This window comes from Aythya marila (assembly GCF_965140915.1).
Source record: "Aythya marila genome assembly, chromosome: 3".
NCBI classification, from domain to species: Eukaryota; Metazoa; Chordata; class Aves; order Anseriformes; family Anatidae; genus Aythya; species Aythya marila.
Genome location: NC_139044.1, coordinates 71537713 through 71558305, shown reverse-complemented (window position 1 = coordinate 71558305; position 20593 = coordinate 71537713). Strand labels below are relative to the sequence as shown.

Here is a 20593-nt window from a genome sequence, read left to right as displayed (position 1 = left end):
GGAAAAGGCATTTTCTCTTAATTAGTGAGGAAAAAAAAAGTCATATAATCAGCATGTCATCCCTTTCTAGTATTAGATGGGTCTGGTACCTGTAGGTCAGGATTCCACTGTTATTTGGGATCTCACCTCTAAAACCAAGATTGGTCTTCAGAGCAGTAGCATCTTTATGCAGCATCTAGCACTGGAGTATCAATATGTTACCACTATAAAAATAATACAAAAAAAAGCACCTTTGCAATTTTCCTGATCACTTCTTTGTCCTTTTTTTCATGTGTTCTAGCACAAGAATCCACACAAACTATTTGACCTCTTTTCAGTTTAATTTTATGAAAATTTAACACTCTGAACAATTGTACATTATAAGAACTATACTAGCAGAATTTGTCGTGAGCAGTCTTTGCCAGCAAATAAAGATTTAGTCCGCAGTGCTTTGTGGCAGATTCCCCGTGCATGAACCAGAAATGCTAGATGAAACTTCTGTGGTCTGTACCTCAGAATACCTTTCAGTTGATCTGTGGAATTTACTATGAGGAATTTAGTCAGAGGGCGGTGAGGCCCTGGCACAGGCTGCCCAGAGAAGCTGTGGATGCCCCATCCCTGGAGGTGCTCAAGGCCAGGCTGGATGGGGCTTTGGGCAGCCTAGGCTGGTGAGAGGTGACCCTGCCCATGGCAGGGGGTGGAATTAGGCGGTCTCGGACGTCCCTTCCAACCCAAACCAATCTGTGATTCTATGAATTTCATGAATACTTAAGAACAACCATCCTCACTTCAATGATCAAGCTCCAGGAAGCTTGCAGCTTGAATAGTGTGGATAACATAGCTGAGAAATGTGTCTCGTTCTGTTCCCCCAAATTTTTTGTTTGAAATTCAGCAACCTTTCAGAGCTGTGCTGTGAAGTCTTTCCATTTTCTTTGTTTCTGTCTTGCCAGAATGAATTAAAAATAAAATTGTGAATTTAGCAAATGAATATAAAATAAGACAATTAAGTTTGTTACTATCCGTTTCTGTTCCATTAATGCATGAGGCAGTCTTCTGTAGCACATAGGAGCAAGCGGGTTACTTAATGCTTATTTTATATTGCATATTGAAAGAGTCCATTTTGATACTAAAAAAGCAAAATGCTTCCTTTAATACAGAAATGTGGTAAATGTAGCATGTGCCCAGCTAAAGATGACTATTTAAAATGTATTAAGTACTAAATACAGTGTTTACTTCATATAGTTTCTAGTAACAACTTTAGCTTGAATTTCTCAGAACATTTGTACAGCTTTAGCAGTTACTTGCCCATAGTTTTACTGCAAAATTTGATCATTCTTTGCTTTTATCAACAAGGAAATGTTACTGATGAATCCAGTAGCCGTACCAGTTCAAGATAAGGATTACATTTGTGTGAGTGTGCATACAGTATTTATAGTTATTGAAATTTGCCTCCCAGATATTGTTAATTTTTGAAAGAGTTTAGTAGATGCAAAACTTAAATGTTGTGTTGGTACTGATTTCTTTGCATTGAGATATTTTAATTAATCCCTGGAACTTCCTTTGAATATTTTTACCATCGCTGCTCATTACTTTGAATTAGCCCCATCGCGCTTGTAAGAACTACCCGGGCTTTCTTTGGAAGAGTTTAGAGGTGGCTTTGCAGTCTCATAAACTTCTGATTGCTCCCTGCCCTCCCCCGTGAGGTCCTTAATTTGGGAATTAATAGGATTTCTTTTTCTCTACATGCATTTCCTAGACGCTGAAGGGTTGCTGTAGCAGACTTGCCCTGACTGTGTAGCTGGAGCTGCTGCTGCAGCAGTAGTCATCAAGGCACCAGTGCCAGGCAGTGTTAGTATGCTCAGCCAGAAGCAAGCCAATTTCAACTTAACAGGGCACTGTGCAGTGCGTATTTACACTTGACAATAGTCTCTTTCTCTCCCCATTTCGGTTTGCAGAGGTGAATAAAATTCATTTTGGTATGGGGCGCGATGACTGCAGGCAGCTCTTCTTAGCTCCATCTTCAAAACATTCACCTTTAACGTGATGAATGAAGGGGCATCAGATCATCCTTTGACACTGGTGTCCGTGGGTAGTGCACAACTGGAAACCTGTGCCAACAGTGGTATCGTGAGTGTAGGAAGCGGTCTCAGAAACGGGGCTCATTTTGTTCAAAGTTCAGAAATCCTGGCCGTGAAAAGACAGCTGGCTTTATTCATCCAGTTGCCTTTCTTCGCAGGCAGGTTTTGTATTTCAGAGTAAGGCTAGTATTTCCATGTAAGAGGTGGTTAAGAGGCATGGTAGTTGGTGAAGACAAACATCTTCATAGCCTGTCATCCTCACTGCCCCACGGTTGTTGCACCAGCCCAGAAGAGACTCAGACAAGCTGAGTTTCTGAGCAGTGTCCTCAGCCTGTGGCTAAAAACAATTCTCTTTTCCTAAATGAGCTATTTTTTGCTGTGAGAACTCTCCCCCCTCACACCTTCTTTTCTCCTGGGTTTACCCAGTATTTTTATTTGGGATGAATAAAGATTAATACCCAGCTAAAATGAAGGATACTTGTTCTCAAGTGTGTGGCTGACCTGTGGCTCTATGAAATATTATAACAGCTTTCTTTGGGATTTTGCCAAACTCTCTGAGGCACCATTGGATGTTTTCAAGGGCAGGCTTGACCAACACCGAATACATCAGTCTCATGCAGACTTCTGAAACCTGTGGAAACTTATTGACTGAGCAGAATGTGAAGCTATTGCTGGCTACTAGAAATCACTAGAAAATTACGGTAGTGATTGAAAGCTTGGTAGTAAATGAAACATTTACGGACTCGCCCTTCAAAGCAGAGCAAAGTAGCTTTGTACTTCAAAGCAAAGTACCTTTGAAGTGAAGTTACCTGCTTTGTAGTGACAAAAGCTTGTTCCTAAAGTTTCTTTTGTTTCAGTTTAGTTGGTACTTCTGTTACCTTGACTGGTAACAAAGAACAAAAATCTCCTTATCCTTGTACTTAGTTACATCTTTATAGTAAGTATTCTGTAATCATTTGGTTATTTATCCACCAATATACTCGTATATTTTATCTCATTGTGTGACAAGATGCTTCTCTGTCATCAAAAAGTGATATTTTTGAGTTTCAGCAATAGTAGGGAATAAATGCTTTATAGGGAATAAGTATGGCTGAGGAAACTTACAGCTTTCATTATGAGTAACTGTGTGACTGCAAGTGTTGGACAATCACTTTCATCCTTTTTATTTACAGATAAGGTTCTCTAATTATTTACAAAATAAGGGTTTAATTTTGTTACTTCAAAGTCTTGTATATGGTTGCTTTATTTTTTTCTTCCTTTCCTCTTTTATTAGCAGAATACTCTTCCTGTTGTGGTGTTTGATATAAGCTTGGGTATTAGAAGATGCTTTGAGCTTGCAGTATAGTTCAATAGCAAAACAGAAGAGTTTTGTTCTTCCAATTGTCTTCTTTTTAGTTACCTTGTTTCTGGTTAATTCTTGGGAGAAAAGCGGTTCCGTGTATGATTAGGTTGTAAATTTTGAAATTCAAATTACCATGCCCCTTCCTCCCACCAACTCATAGACATAGCACGGATCATCTCAGCATTAATAGAATAACTCCAGGTATGTAGGAATTGCTATGTGAGTTAAATCTTAGTTCATCTAAATGTGTACATGGCATGGATCATCTCAGTACTAATAGAGTAACTCCAATACATAGGAGTTGCCATTTGAGTTAAATATTAATTATCTAAGCTGGTACCCGTCTTCATTTATAGCCAGGAACATCAATTGGAAAAGAAAATAGAGTTGAAACACTGTGTTAAAGAATGATATAACCACAGTAAGTTTATTTTTAATTGTTTGCGTATGGCTCCCCCCCTAAATTAATTAGCATGTGAATCTCTGCTATAATTTGAGGTGTTGTGTTGTTTTTTGGCGTGTAGTCCAAAGCAAAAGCTCTGGTATTGCTGGAAAAAAAAAAAAAAAAAAAAAGGAGTGTTTCTGTGACTAGTGTGCTGCAGTGAGTCAGAGCAGATAATTTTATTAGTCTTTCTAGTCATAGGTTCAGGTGTGAATTCGGGTAGTATTTTTACCCACCTGAGAGTCTAGCCCTTTGGGAACACTGCAAAGTTGAGGTTGTGGTTATAAAAGCATTGATGAAGACTGCAGATTTTTTTTTTTTTTGGTGAGATTTATAATAATAATATTATGCCAAACCACATTAAGTTTTATTTTTTTAAATACATGCTTTAGAGCTCACCTTTGGGTCATTTCACAGTGTTTACATGTAACTGTACAAATACATGTTTGTTTAGTGAATAAACAGCAGTGTCAGTCTTGTCACCAGTGTGGTATTCTCTGCTGCTTGCTGTTCCAAAATATCTCCAGGCCATTAGTAGGAACTTCTTACCTACTCTGTTACGTGCATAACCATCTCTATTTGCTTTTGTACTGTTGATCTCCAAGTAATGCAGGTGGCATTTGGTGGCTGCTTGAGCTTTTACTTGTTGCAATCAGCAGCATTATTTTCTTTTCAGATTGCACTAAAGCAAGTATTTTTTGAGCAAGCTTTTTACTTTCATTCTTGGTTATTTTCTGCTCTTTTGATTGAGGTTTTGATTAAAGATCTTGCGGAAGAGCCAAGCAGTTGTTGTTTCACTATGTCTGTCATTTTAGTATATAGGTTAAGGCAAGGATTTTATTTACAGCTTTTATTTCTTATTTTGATTGGGAGAAACTAGAAGTCTGTTTTTAGCATCTTTTTAGATCATTTTAAATTAGCTGCCAATAGTCTTAGCAGCACAAAACTGATATCTCCTTGAAATCAACAATTTACTACAGAGGAATATTTTAATTAATTTTGTTAGCTTTTACTGACAAAAAGACGACTGTCTGAATTTGCTGTGAAGTCTTCCCACTGATTTTTGTATGAATGCTTCCACTGTGTGTGAATGTTTGTGAAACTTCCCTGGAGATGCTAGTCACAGTGGTGCCTTTTGTACTCTCTAGCCCCAGTGCCTCTGAGACCCTGTAGGTAGAAGTTGTATTTTTAAGGAGGAAGAAAACCTGTTGTTTTATTTTTATTAATCTCCTGGCATTGATCAGTGGAGTTCTGCCACCTCTGATAGAGTAGATGAAGTTGTATTCACACAGACATTTACATTTCCCTCTCAAAAAAAAACCACCATGGATATGCTTAGGCTGTCATTTGCTCTAAATGTCTTGGTATTGCATCTCAGTGCTTTACAGCCCTTGCTGCCATAATGTACTTGCTGTACTTGGAGCTGCTTTGTTGGTTGCTCATGCATCTTCAAGTTCAGTGGTTACCCAGAGTTCAGAGAGATGCTTTCCTGCTGGGACTTTAAAACCTCATTGTCAGACTGAAGAATGCTGTAGGTTGGTTGTCTCAGGCATCTGTAAATCTGAGACATGGTACATTTCATTCCCTCGTGGTGTTAAGGAAAAGACACTTGAAGGACTTCTGTAGCTACCCAAATCCCCACTCTCCTCCTGAAATGACATTTGTTTTCAAGCCTCTTGAAAGCCTTGGTCTAAGCAGATGTCATGGAGTGAAGGGAATCTTGCAGCGTAAGACTACAGCGCTGTAGGAGTGATGCCACCCGCTGAGCTGGCTCAAATGGCACCTGTGCTGTTCTGGCAAGGGAAGTGGCCTCTGTCTTATCTCAGGGTTATGAGACCTGCTGTAAGCGAAGACGACACCCTTTAACTTAAGGGGATTCCTTCCCAATTCATTTTTTTTGTCTTATTACTGTATTTTGCCTCATTTTTTGTGTCATCAAAATGCAGCTCTAATCTTCAGTGACTGTGCAGAGTTCCTGATGTTCTGTAGATTCAGCCCAAGGACACCTACCAAATCATCTCAAGCCCTTCCGTGTATTCAAAGTCCTTCTCCTGTATTCTCTGGTTTGTACTCCCCATTAGTTAAGGATTTTGAACTGTCTGGGATACATCGGGCAGAACACAGCTTCCTCTGGCAGGTGTAGTCACAAAATCAGCCATAAAAAATAGCAGGTTCCACGTCTATAGCCGACTTCTTTGCCTGTGGTGGTATTCACTCACGAAGCGTGCTAATGAAAACATGCTAATTTGTAAATTACAAAATAGTGCTGATTGCCTATTATGAATGTTTGCTTCTGGCAAAAAATGGAGCAGTTATGTTTTCCAGCACAGGCATAATTTTCCTCTAACACAAGGTCTGCTTTTTACATGTCCTTTTTTTTGGTGGAAAATAGTTCCAGAATGGGTGCTCTTAACTTTCTCCTAAAGACTCAGTGACTATCTTGGTATTCTTTCTGGATTATTTCCTCTGGTTCTGAGATGTATTTTTCTGAACATTTTCTTCAATCTCTCCTGAGTTTCAAAGGAGGCAATTTTATTAAGACTTCATAACCATCAGCGGTGAAGACAGCATTTCCACTGCAACAATTGCTCAGCATTCATTGCACCTCAAACATCATCTTGGATATTTCCTTAGGAAATAATTTCACTTCTCCCTCCTGCCACCTCTTTGGGATCAGGCCTGAAGCAATTTCACCTTGAGGGGTGGTTCCCCAGCAACCTCTAGTCTTATCATCTCTTTTTTTTCAGTTACTTTTTTTTTTTTTTTTTTTTCTTTAAACAAAAGACTGAAATAGCAAGAATCTACTCATCTAACCAGAGAGAGATGTAATTAATCCTGCCCATTTCAGGAATAGACTTTACTGCAATTATTTTCTCAAGGCTATGAGAAAAAGACTCATCCTGGATCAGAAAAATCTGAATGCTTGTGTTTGCTTGTTTCAAGCTAATGTGTGAGATGTGATGATATCTCATCAATAGAGATACTGGCCCACAACTCTTGGTTTTCAGGACACGTTCCTATTTCTTCTGTCTGGCAGAAAGCACATTCCAGTCTGTAGTGATCTTGCCATTTTCAGGGTATGGTGTTGGGGCTGTTATGTTCTTATGCAGAAAGTATCTCTTCAGTGGTATAAAAAGCATCTCTCTTTTCTGTTTGCTTGTTAAAGGTTTCCTGGAAATCACTTTCAGGTAGATGTAGAGAGCAATGAGGTCTCCCCTGAGTCTCCTCTTCTCCAGACTAAACAACCCCAGTTCCCTCAGCTGCTCCTCAGAAGACTTGTGATGGTCACACCTGAGATGCTGAGAACTGTTTTCACTGCAGACTGAGAACTCCTGATAAATATATGCACACAAGGTTTGGGCCCCTCAATAGTATTAAGTCACTATGACCAGAAAAGCTGTGTGCCATTTGCTGGTTCAAGTAAGCCTTGTAGATACACTTTTACTGTCTCTCTACTAAGAAGAATGCCTCCAGAGGAGCACATAACTGAAAACAGTCTTCTGACCCTGTAAAGATGAGTTCCCTCACAAAGCCTCCCAATGTGAATAGTTTGTCTCTGCTTGAAATTGAGGTGGCATTTCCAGTTTAGTGACTGTAGTTTTCATTTCCATGGATTTCCAACCCCAAATCCAGTTTAAATCAGGAAGTACAAGAATGCATGAATATAGAAATGTTCTTATTTCACATTAGTGACTCCTGTTACTTAAGCTCATAACTTCAGTAAGTGCTGTTTGAAGCATAGCACAAAATCAAGTTACTTTAAAAATTAAGTTTCTAAACCCTCTGAAGCATTGTGGCCCAAGAAAATGATGCAAATGCAGTCATTCTTTGTTATCTGTCTGTGATCCGTTTCATCCCAATGATTTGTTAACCACTGTCTGTTTTGAGCCAAATTTGATAGGGAAACAGATATTTGAAAGATTGTTAAACTCCTGCCCATACTATGAAAATGTGCATCTTTGCAAATGTTAATGGCAATGGAAAGGTGATGGTGTTAGCTTACGTGTAAATAGATACAGGAAACCAGAGAGGAAAGACATCTTAAAGATATCCCGATTATGGGAACAGCTTTAGTTAAAGCTCACAATCAGCCATGACACACAAACCTTGAGAGGACTAGCTGTAATTAGTTCCAGTGTTCACAAAATTGTTAGTTTTCTCTGTAATATTTATTCCTTTCCTGGCAAAGTTGATTTTCAAATTCAGCCATGAACAGTGAAAGTGAATGCTGGTTAGAATTAATTTTAGTATTTAAATTTAGGGGAAAATACATACTCAAATATGAGGTGTTTAAATGCTTTTGGAATTATGAAGAACCAGTATAAGTAATCTGAAAGCACAGGGGAACCAATCTAAGAGAGAAAACGAAAATTGACATATCTTCCTGTCTACTTGATTGTAGAAGAGATTACCCAAGAAATTACTGGAAATTACTATCTAAAATGATGATAACTGAAAGGGAAAAAATACTAGAAAATGTGTTGTTACAAGGAGCTCTGCAGTGCGCGGTAAAGAAGCACATTTGAGTTCTCCATTCTTTACTTGGCAAATCTGTTACTGATTTCAGCAGGGAGTTTTGACATGATAAAGAGTGAAGGATCAAATGATCGGTTTCTAGCCTTAAACAATATGAATTGTCAGTGTTTCTGGACTGCTGAATATTTAATAACATCTCTGTTCAAAAGTAAACAACTTCTCTGCGAATGTTCATACCTTTTTTCCATCACCGTGTCTGTTCAAACATGTGAAGTAGCATAAATGGCAGGACATAGTGCGGTGTTGTTTATGCACATTCACATTTTTAGCAACAAATCCATCCTCTGCGAGGAGTTTTATCATTCACAAAGAGGAAAAATTAATCTACAAAGAAGCTCAGGCAGTAATAATAAGGTGATTATTTCACATCTGTGCATCCTACTTGATACTTGGTGTATCTTAATTCCTCCTTTAAAACCGTGAAAAAGAAAATCAAACCCAATAATCTGTCTTTCTTGGTTTTGGTACAATGGTCTGAAACGCATTAAAATTATTTGTGTTTTAAATACATGGCTTATCTCTGGCTCTTGCAGTGCTCACGGCCCTTCTTCAAACCTCTAGTAACATTTTGAGGCACAGAAAGCTTCCGATAGTCATTGTAGGCACTTGCTACCAGCATAGTACTAGTTAGGAGCAATGAGTAGTTAGTGCTAAGAGTACTAGTTAGCGTGCTGTTCATCAGTGCTGGATTAATATGATGCATTTGCATAACTGGCTCCTGTGGTGCTAGTGTAGATTCCTGATGTTATTTATTATTTCAGTAGCATCCAGTTTCCTTCTCGGATTCAACAGCAAGGTCAACATAATGAAAGGGAGAGACCATCGTATTTCCCCATCCTTTCTTTCCTCACCCATGCACATCCACTCGTTTCTTTCAGTTTTAGCTCGTCATAATTTAATATTTACCAGTTGCAGCCTGGTACCAAAGGATTAATTATTTCCTAATGGCTCTGCCTTCTGGGGTTCTCCTCTCGCACCAGCAGGGAAGGGAAGGCTTTGGTCACCGGGGGTGTGCGCTCGGTTTCCTCCGTAGCACCAGCGCTGTTGTTAAGGCAGGGCTGCACGCCTTGAATCCTAATGCCTCCGTGCAGGGGCTGGTTTTTGTCTCATAGGGGCTGCCCACGGGGCCACAGTTGCTGTCTGTGAGGTGGGCTTCGCTCCTCCTGCCCCACAGGGCCACGAGGTGCCGCACCGCTGAGGAGCAGGGCCCAAGTGGGTGCTGCTTGTCCACCCGGTGCCAAACAGCTCCAGCTGCAAAATTTGGGTACCAGCTCCTTAAACATTTATCACAAAATGCCGTCCCTTCGAAAGCAGTATGAGCAGATTGGCTTTGGCGTTGATTTGGGAAAATTAAGTTATAAAACTGACACCTGTGTTCATGGTAGGTGTTATCCTGAGCTGGTGAGAAAGGTAACTGTGAAAATGTTAAATATACCACCTTTCTACAGTTTTTCTTGAAAACATATCTTCTGATAGATACGCTGAAACCACAGAAGCTATGCTTTTAGTTCTGGCATTAAGATTCGGGTTTTAAATTAACACTGGATTAGCGATCTGTCTCTGTCAAGACTATAAAGAGCTTTTGTTGCAATCCATCACAGGGCTTTTGTGCTATACGCCATGCGTAGAAGCTGTTAACAGGAAGACGAGATTAATGCAGAGAGAAAAAATGTCATCAGATAAAACGCAGGTCTCAAAAAGCAATTTCAAATCACAGAGTATGTTATATGCATTAATACAGTTTTAGCATTTGGGGAATGGAGGAAAAGTTGTAATCAAAAATTAATTTGGGCATTCTTGGCTGTACCTAAATTAGAACCCAGGGTACTTCCAAAATTGTTTTTAATCAAATGACCTGACAGAAGCTCACTAGGAGAAAAATTAATGAGTTCAGGGTAATCTGAATTATATTTAGTAATGCTGATAGCAAATTTTGCTGCTCTTTTTTTCAAATCTTGCATGTAATAATTTGAAAGATTACTATTTAGAGTTAGCAGCATGTGTGTATGCAGATATATAATGCAAATGCATGTTTAATTGTGCATATCTTTATATTTTTTAAATTAATTGTTCAAAAAGCTTAATAGAAGTACAAGTGTAGGGAGTCTATTTTTTGCATTGATTAATATCCTAACAATAAAATGCAATATGGTTGCCCGTGACTTCAATATTTCTGCATTAATATATAGGCACATGGATTTCATTAATCTTTTTTTTCTGTAGTAAGATATCATTAGAGCTTGCGCCTGCTTGGGGACAATCTTTCTCTTCTCATCTGTGAACTATTCACAAGGTTGGTTTTGTGAGTCTTCACTGTAGGTTAATACTGTGGTTTCAATATTGGAAGGTATTTTTAAAGGTTATATTTTAAAGATACTTGGAAGTAGAATTGTAAGAGAAAAACAAATACCAATCCATTCCACTCTAACACTTGGAAATCTGTATTTTTATTATTTTTATTTAATGTACTTAGGATTTTTTAAAATCAGAATTTTTGTTCTTCATGTGTTATGTGTTTGTTATGTTATATATATATATTGGAAATAAGTTGTTGCACTGAAGAAAAGAATGCTTTCGATTTTCATTTTTGCTTAAAATATTTAATGTAAAGCAGATTTGTAAAATGTTTCTTGCTGTACACCTGCTGAATAGTGTCACATCTAACTTAGTATACTGAATTTTGTCTATGAGCAAGAAATGTAACTGACTTAGTGCCTCATAGCCCCCAGCAGCCATATGGTTCAGGGTAGCAAGTGTTGAACTTGATGCTTTTGCAATAGCATTTAATTTTAATTGTTTCTTTATTAAGATGAGCAAAAATGTTTTTGCAGTTATTAGCGAGAGACGTCAAATAAATGTGCTCATGTGGTGTGCGTCTTTTTTTTTGTACTTTTACTGTGATTTGTTAGGTTTAATATAATCAAATTACATTTGAAAGACATTTACCATAGGAAGATAGATACTTCTGGTGATGGAAAACATGATGAAAGCAACATGGTTAAAAACAATCAATGCCTATTAAATTGACTAATCAGTTGGTACTTATTATATTATAGAACAGAAAATCAGAGGTGAAGGCAAAATAAAAAGTTTCAGTTACGTGAAATCATGCCAAGTTTAGCTTTGTAGAAAGAAGCTATCCTAAAAAAGCCACGGTTTGGACACTGCTGTGCTCTGAATTGTTTGTGTTTGAATTAAACTTCATTAATATGAATTCTGCTTAACAAAAGGGAAGAGATTTGCAATATTGGTGTGCTGTTCATGTAACCCTGTTGTATTTTGCACCTGTGCTGGGAAAAAGCAGCACATGTTGAGCTCCTTGTATTTAGGATCCCTTAGGTTTTTGGTCTTTACGGATGATCTGAGTGAAATCTTCCATAAGAGCTTGAGAAGAGATAAATGTCTAAAAGAGATGGTAACTGCCCTTGTCGCCAGTGTATCAAGACAACCATGGCCAGTGACAGCCCAACCAAAACATGGATGGGAAGAATTGCAGACAAGAGTGCAAGAAGCTCCCCTCCCCTCCGTTGCATACACTCAGTCCTGTGGTTGAGCCCAGCCCAGCTTTGAGGACGCCCAAACCCATCCAGTGGGTTGTAGCTGGATTTGAGCATTACAGATCTAACGCAACAAAAGTGGATGTGGTGTGGGAGCCCTAAGGGACTTTTTCTCCTGGAATCATTCAGTAGAAGTGTTCTGCTGCTTGATATTGTGCCTTGTTTTGTGCCATGTGGCTCGTTGATTTTACCCAAACTGCAGCATTTCTCTCCATGAAAATGCACCTTCGTATTCTCTGAAACTTGAGGTAGCCAACAAATTTCCGAGGTGGTATGTCTGCATCCTCCCCTGGAAGCTTACTGCTGTTTCTATTAATGCTACTTGCCACATTGGCAGTGCTACTGTACTGTTACGACTCGTGTCATATTTTCCAGATTTATTTCCTCCAGGACTCCACTGGAGTTATCTCAGCAACAGTAACTCTTTAAGACTTTTTGAAAAACAAATTTATCACATATAGAAGTTCTTAAGTCAACATACAAATAACTCCATTTGTTTTCACCCATAGCTTCCCCAAATTGCCTTCATTTTTGGTAAAGTATTTTATGGTAGTCACAACCAATAGAGCTGAAAATACTATTTTTTTTCTGGTATAGAAAGTTATTGCCATTTTCTTTCATTTGTCTAGCTGAGTAAAGGTGAAACTTGTAAATTTTGGCAAGCAAGTGGATGTAGCTGTGGTTTGTGTCTATAATCAAAGCCATAATTTTCAATATTTTTTCATGTGCTTTAAAGATGAGTATATATATATATATATGTCTCTGTTCAGGTGTGCAAGTGTGCATGAGAAAGATTGCAGTCTTACGATACACACCTGGGAGAAAATTGGCTGGGTGGTAGCAGCTGAAAAGTCACATTTAAGCACTCTGTAATTATGCCTTAGATATTTAGTAGAACTCAAGCCCTACCCATTTTTCTGACTGCATTGTCAGTTTCTCCTTATCTCACATGAAATATGTACCGAAATGGTTAAAGATTGTTCTATATGAAGAAAACAGTAATTGTCACAGACACGTACATTAAAACAGTATAAATGTCGGTTAGTATTAGAGAAAAAAAATTGCAAATGAATTTTAAAATGCATTTTATATTTTTATGAGTTAGGTTTGTTTCTTTACAGTCTGTTCTTTATTATTTTGCAAATCAAATACTTTCCTATACAACATTACTGAGAGAGTTCAGTGGCCCATAAACATATTAATCCAGCCCTGCACAATCTTACCTTCAATACAGCAACAGACTGTTAAGGGAACAGTTTGAGACTTTTATTGGTATTAGTTCAGGAACAGTATCATTTATATTCACGACTACAAATAAAATAAGAAATATATTGTTATTGATTTTCTGTGGTTTAAAAAAAATAAAAGGCTCAACTTGCTTTATATACCCTGCATAGTTGTTGCACTTTATGTTGACCAAATGTGAGCCAACCATTTTGAACAATCCTGTACTGGAGGTATTAAGATGCAGAATGAATTGGTTACATTTACTCATTTGTGTAAATAGTGGTGATGTCAACTGTGCTTTCTAATAGCATATTTTCAATTTATTTTCTTTGGCGCTTGTTTTTAGTTACAATAAAGTCATCTTTTCCTAGTCATCTGCAGGTAAAAGTCTTTTTGAGAGCAAGTTGTAGGTGAGTGAGATTTGAGGGAAGAGTTCCAAAGAAAAGTCTTTCATTCTGGGATGTGGTTCATTGTAGAAAGGTTGCAAAACTGTAGTTTTAACAGGTTTCTGTTAAATCAAGTTAAGTTGTCAGTTGTCATCAGTTCCAAGATGTAATCTGTAAGAGACATGGATTACCTTTGGAGTTTTAATATCATGTAATCAACTGGGCAGTAGCAGGTAATGGCCTACTTTACTGCAGAACCCCACACTGCTGGTATCAGTTCTTCTCAGGATGTTACCTGAATGAATGAAGTCTTTGTACATCTGCCTTTCTGTAATAGTGGTGTATATTATAAGATCTTCATCTTTTTTTTTTTTTCCTCCCTGCAAGCAATATAACGGGATATGTGGTAGTATAATTAAAATTTTGACAGACAAGAGAATGAGCTTCATTTGTTTAACTGGTACAGTCTTGATACTTTACCAGATTAATTAACACATTTGCAGTTCATTTTGACGTTCATTGGTCTTCTTGATATTCATTATTAGAATATCTGGGGTTAGTACACCCAAACTATTGTGTCACGGACAGTGAGATATATTCAGGTCAAAATTGTAATGAAATCTTACAGCTGATTTGTATGAAGTGTTGTAATTTTTTTTTACTATTATGTGGAATGATGTTAAGAGACCAAATTCAAGGAAAACCACGTGTCTGAATTGAAGAAGGTAATTGAAGATTAAAGTATATGTCATAAACAAAGAGAGGAATTTGATGATAATTAAGGGCTGCTTGATTAACATTTACAAAATGAGTTTTCAGTTAATGCAAATCCAGTGGTAGCTGAGGATGTTATTGGTACTTGCATGTAGGAGAATTATTTTTGCAGAAACTTAATTTTGAAAGTTCTGGTGATAAAGTTAACAGAACTTTGTATTAAATCAAAGATTTTTCATGTAAGAAATATGAAGATTATTAGCTACTTTCATTCTGTCCCAAAGTCTGTTTAGCATTGATACCGTTAGTTATGTGATTATATAGGCAAATATAAAAGCTACTGCATACTTTATTTCTGCTTCTAAGGGGGAGGTGGGGAAGGGAAGTGTTAAATTGGTTATTACTTTTCAGGCTGTGATCTATTACGCCAGCAGCTAGAATGTGATCCATTAAATGAGGCATATGAAAGGCATTGCTGTTGTACAATGTTAGAGAAATTACAAGTATGGTAATACTCAGCCATAAAAATACATTATAAAAATGGTTGGAATGAAATTTAAACCCATTAAAGCAAGGACATTCCAGTGCTGCATTATTGATTTACGTAAAAATTATAGATGAATGTCTTTCATTAATGCTAAGAAACTAAACTGAGTTTAGTATTGACAAAGTGTAACCTAATCAGAAGTAAACTTTCATTAAAAAGATGCTGTGGCTGTGAAATTTTATTAGTCTTCTGAAAGTAAAACTGAAGTATGGTTTCACTTCTAGTTAGAGTTGGGCAGTTAGTTTTCACCACTTTGATGGTGTGCTTTCCTACTTATATTAGTGTTACTTGCTAGAAAATCTCAGTTGGCGTTGTCACAATTGACATTTTCAGCTTCTCACAAGCTTCTAGTAATCCAACATTTCTCCATGCATCTTGAACTTCTGAGATACGTCTCCAGGATGGCGTTAAGGGGCAGTGACAGCAGTGTCCGACACCACGGTGCTCTCAGCAGCAGTGGTGGTGGGGTGATCGTCATGCGTGGTGTCACAGCAAGGACACGAAACAACTTGCCTTTTGAAAAGAAGGGCAGTCAAACCTCATTAAGGCTGTTCTTCTGAGAAGGTATTAATTGTCTTCATTAGTGCCATTGCTTTGCAGTTCTTTAAGCCATAGGCAACGGCAGCATTATACCAACTTGTAAAAATCACATCAAGGCATGATAGATAAATGAAACATGTAGGTGCCAAGTACATACGCACACTCGGTGCTCGTACTCTGTGCTTGTTTGTCCTCTCAGCATGGAGGGGCAGACTGTGCCAGCTGTTGTACAAGTGTTGGAGTAGCAGACAGCATTACAAAGATTAGAGTTGGCTTCTCAAGTGGAGTCAGAGTGCTTCAAAGGATGCATAGGAAGTGTGGGAGAAGTTTTCAGTAGTGGCTGTGCGAAAGAGATCCCTCTCTTTGTAAAGACTAATTTCCCAGTTGAGATCCCTTTAGAGCATTTGCAGTTCATCGAGTGCAAACTAGTGCCACTGCTTAAGAGTTGCCCGGAGGTTTGTAGGGGAGAGCAGGGAGGAGGGAACCGTGTCCCTGCCCTGGAGGTGTCACCTGGCAGGCAGGGCGAGAACCGCGCCTCTCAGGTGTCGGGTCACCTTTCTCACAGCAAGGGATGCTCTCATGCACTGGCATGCTTCTTCCTCTCCTTTGCTTGGTCACCCTTATCTACAGTTCTCAGGGCTTAATTGAGAGCAACCCGCTAACAAGACGTTATGATCTGAGGATGATTTTTTCTTTTGCAGCAGGAATGGCTTGGGTAACGTATGGTTGGGAGCAGAGGGGAAGATGGTACAATTTTTGCTTTTCATCTGGAGGATATACTGGGTTGTGACATTCCTTATTTTTTTTTTTTTTCCTCTTTCACAGCTCTAAAGCTGCACGATACTTTCAGGGATTTCAGAATTTGTTAGCTTTCTTGATACGATCTGTGTTAGGAAAGTCATCTTTTATAGGAGAAAAGACATTGCTTGGGTACGGTCAAGTTGTTTGCTGTCCCACTCCTGTGTTGTGAGTGAGGGCTCCCAGTGCTGGGATCACTAAACACGACCGGGGAGGAATCATCAAGACCTGCTAGAGATTGCCACAAACTATGAAGACTATGTGGTCTGTGGTGGACAAATTACCAACAGGTAATTTGCTGTGTACAGCTCCTGTAGCAATGGGTTCCACCGTTTATTAAACATCATGTGAGATGGGTTTCCCTTTGAAGCATGTTTGAGTGATATTTTCCTTGCTTCCTCCTTGTTCTTGTTTCTGTAGGAAATGGGGAAATATTCTCTGTTCAGGTTTTGTGTAGTTTTCAGACATGATGCATAATTTGGAAGGTGGCAGTTATCTTCTGGCATTTACTTCTTTTCCAAGTTTATTCATACTTAAAACTCTACCTTATACCATACTTTCTCTTCCCTGTGCTACCTTTACTTTTTCCTCTATATCTTTGCATAGAACAACCCAAACTGCCTTAGTCAGATATTATTAGAAAATGATATTTGTGGTTTGGGGAGGAGGAAAGGGCAGAGTGGATTTTCTGAGAAGTCTAGAGAGGTCAAAAAAAATCTATTGTCATAAGTGGACTTTTATTCGGGTTCAGAGTTGTATGTTTTGAGATCTAGGGAGTTCTGGCCAAATCTTTGCTTATCCAGCTTTTTTTATGCCCACTGGAGAAAACATGCAGGCCAATATTGCGTCTTTTCAGCTGTTTTGTCAAATATTCTATCCTAGAGGCAAATGAGGCAGGTAAAGGGCACTACACAAATGCTGTTACTTAAAATCTATCTAGCAGTGGGATAAAATTTCTTTAATATTTTGTTACTGCTATTACACACAGTTTTATAGAGAATCTTTCACTTAAGCATCTGAAACTTTATGATCTGTACATGCTATAAACTGGGCAAGTTTTTTTTTCATGCAGGGTATAAAACCATGGTGGAGAGCAATATTATCAGTTTAGTATTGTCTTGATTAAATAACTCAAGAAAAAGGGCATCAACCATCATTTTTTTTTTTACTCTTACTGATATTTTTTTATATCCCATATCTGTATTAGAAATAACTATTTCACTTTCTTTTAATGTAGATTTTTTACTTTTATTAAGTTTCTTTTCATATGCGTTTGGTCCTCTCTTTCCAAGACTTACCTTCTTCGACAGTATCATTAAAGTAGTAATCAAGAAAGAGCTCAAGTCTGGAATTAATATTTAATTGTTTCTGTAGAACATTGCTCACATGTCGTTTGTTGTGTTACTTTTACAGTGACAAAATAGTTCCTTTATTTTCTGTTGGGGAACTGTGGTAATGAACCAGGGTTGTTTATGTGCTTGTTGCTCCTACAGGCTTGCATGCTGCTAAGACTGCAGAAGCTCTGCTGGTAGGGTCCTGCTTGATCTGCCTTGCTTCGTCCTCTGTGGTGTACCACAAGTACAGAGGCTCACTTGTCACTGTCAACACTCTCAATGCCTCTGTCTGAGACAGTGTTCATATTTGCACTTTTTTTTAAATTTAGCTTATATTATCAGCTGGCGTTTTGGTATTTTGGCATTCGTATGCTAGAAAGACTTGGGATATTCCTGGAAAATAGAAATCTGATCCTATAATTTTCCTGCCCTATGCACATTTTCATGTATTTAAACTTTTAATATTGAGAAACTAAATTACAAAATTTTCAGAACTCTCATCTTAAGCAGTGACTAGAGAAATTATTTTATTGTATTTTTAATCAAGTGTCAAATATTTTTGCTTGTCTTCTGAAGAAAATAAGGGGAGTAGACTTGTTGTTGAAAGGCACTGAATGATGTCTAGCCAGATCCTGGAAGCCCAGAGTTTCTCAAGAAGAATTAAGGATCCTTCCTGGGTTCCTCAGTTACAAGTGCAGCCTTCAGAGAAAGAATAGCCTCCCAGAAAAAATGGCAAGGAGAAATCTAAGCAGCCTGCAAGGGGAAGGTGCCCCATTACCATCTTCATCGACTCTTAATTCACTATTACTTTCTAGGTCAGCAGAATTTCAGCTCTACTGCCACTGGCCTTATGGGATTCTTACTCCTCCCCCCAAAAAATCTCCATTATGAGTAAAGATACCCATGGCTAAATATATACTATAGGGAAAATGTGTTTTGCTGCACAGCATGAAGATGCAGCTGCATCCTGGGAACATTTGGGGCTGAAGCTTCGAAGCAGAGGGCAGATGAAGCATTGCCACGCTGTCCTACGGAGGGATTCAGTCTGCAGGGAGCATTGTGGAAAACTTGTCTGCCTTGCTGTCTTGAGAAAGAGCAATCTCTCTTCCACAGTGGGAAGGGAGGCTAAATTATCCCAACACCACGTATAACTGTTCTCTGGATATCAAGTAGGGGTTTTCTGTTGGTCATTCAGGGTTTTACATGGCAGAAAACACAAGAAGTGCAGAGTTCTAGGAAATCCATTTTTAATGAAGAAAAATTTTTGTAAATGAACTTAAAAAGCAGCATTAATAAGACAAGATGATACTGTAGATACAACTTCCCCACTGGGAAACTCCTTCCAGTCGGTGCCGTGGGTGCAGAAAATCACAAGTCTGAGATGATTTTTACACTGTCTGCAGAGCTGGTAAAGGCTTTTGATTAATGTAACATATGTGGATTTGAAAAGGTGTGGAGGGGTAGGATTTCTGCGTCATGGGGGATTTTGTACTATAAATTTACCAAAACGACTTTTGTATTTGTATTTTTTTGTATTTGGAAGAGGCATCCCTAGCTTAGCTAAATTTGTTGCCAGTGGCAGTGCAGGTGGAAGGGAAGTCTCTCTTTTCTTACCTTGATTAGGTATGATTTGTAAATGATGCTTAGACAAGAGGATGATTCCTGCTAGTAATATAACATTACTTAATGGATGTATCGTATGTGCCTTTCAGGTGGCATAGGAAACTACTTTGACCACATAATAAAAGGAATTTGTTGATGGACTTTGCTTGGCCTGAATAAGGAAGCAATCCATCAAGAAGAAAATTATTTAATGTTTTTATAGTGAGAAGACTTTTCTGTGTGTGTTTTTTTTGGTTTTTTTTTGGGGGGGTTGGGGAAGCATGAATTGTCTTTGTCACATCACTGGCATCTGACTTGGATAAAGGTTTAAAGATAGAGAATGAAATAGTCTTTCATTGGGCAAAGAAGACGAGATTTATGTATTTACTGAGCAATGAATTCCGTCAGTACTGTGGAGGTATTTTTATCTTGTTAGGATTAGTCAATTTAACTTCGACATAATCTGAATTTAAAATACAATTTAACTTATTACAGTATTTTGTGTCCTTTCTTTACAGGTTTCCTGGTCCACTGATACATTTCAAAATGCCGCTGGTAAAAAGAAACATAGACCCCAGGCATCTGTGCCACACAGCTCTGCCTCGAGGTATCAAGAATGAGCTGGAATGTGTCACCAATATCTCCTTGGCAAACATAATCAGACAGCTGAGTAGCCTAAGTAAGTACTTTGTCCTAATAGCTGTATTTAGAACTGATATATTTTACACTCGCTGTTTCTGTGGTTGAAGTAGGAACACCTTTTCACATTCTCGGAAAATTGTGGCTGAGCCTTCAATCTGCTCCTTTTCTGACTAGTGATTAGCATCAATTGCTGTGAAAGTACGCTTAGGCTTCAAACTGAATTTCTCCAGTAGCACATCTCAGAACTGTTCAGCTGTATATTTCTGCTACCTGTGGAACATGTCAGAATAGGATATCTGGTAGCTAATAAAACCAGTAATTGCTAACCTTAGAGCAATTTTTGGGTAAGGAATATGACATAATGGGGAATATATATCACTGGATTGTTTTAATTCTCTTAAACCCTTCATCCTGTGATGGTAATTAAGATTAAAAGTTGTGTGTTTTTTTTAATAATAAATCCAGAAATGTAGTTGTTACATAGGTTTTCAAACAGATAAAGATTTTTCTTCCTTCTCCTGTCAACAGTTTTTCCCTTGGTGCATTTTAAAGGAGTAAATTTCACAAGCTCTAGAACTCCGAAGGAGTTTTTCTGCAAAAGCTGGTTTCTGTTGTTGTTTTTTGTTTGTTTGCGTGTTTGTCTCTCTTTAAGTTACAGCAACTTTAAAAAGTTGTCAGATGCACCAGCATCGTAGTATTTTGAATTTCCAATACTGCGGTTGTTTTTTAACCACTAGGATACTAGTATTTTCCAGACTACCAGCACATTAAATATTAAAATATGCATGCATATAAATCCAGAATGTGAAAAGCCTTTCAGCTCCTCAGTATCTTAGGGCCATAGGTGATGCAGCCTAATTTGTTAATTA

The 20593-nt window shown here is 38.1% G+C and overlaps 1 protein-coding gene across 3 annotated transcripts in view; it reads left to right on the top strand.

Moving 5' to 3' along the window:
* The window catches only part of WASF1 (WASP family member 1), an 83394-nt gene that overhangs the window by 36179 nt on the left and 26622 nt on the right, over window positions 1-20593 (top strand). For 2 of the 3 annotated variants that reach the window (XM_082755707.1, XM_082755706.1), the window contains exon 2: window positions 19601-19761. In XM_082755707.1, the coding sequence (XP_082611833.1) occupies window positions 19629-19761 (133 nt within the window). In that variant the 5' untranslated portion in view covers window positions 19601-19628. Of the gene's footprint in view, window positions 1-19600; window positions 19762-20593 lie in introns of those variants that run through there. The other variant, XM_082755708.1, reaches the window with a different exon arrangement.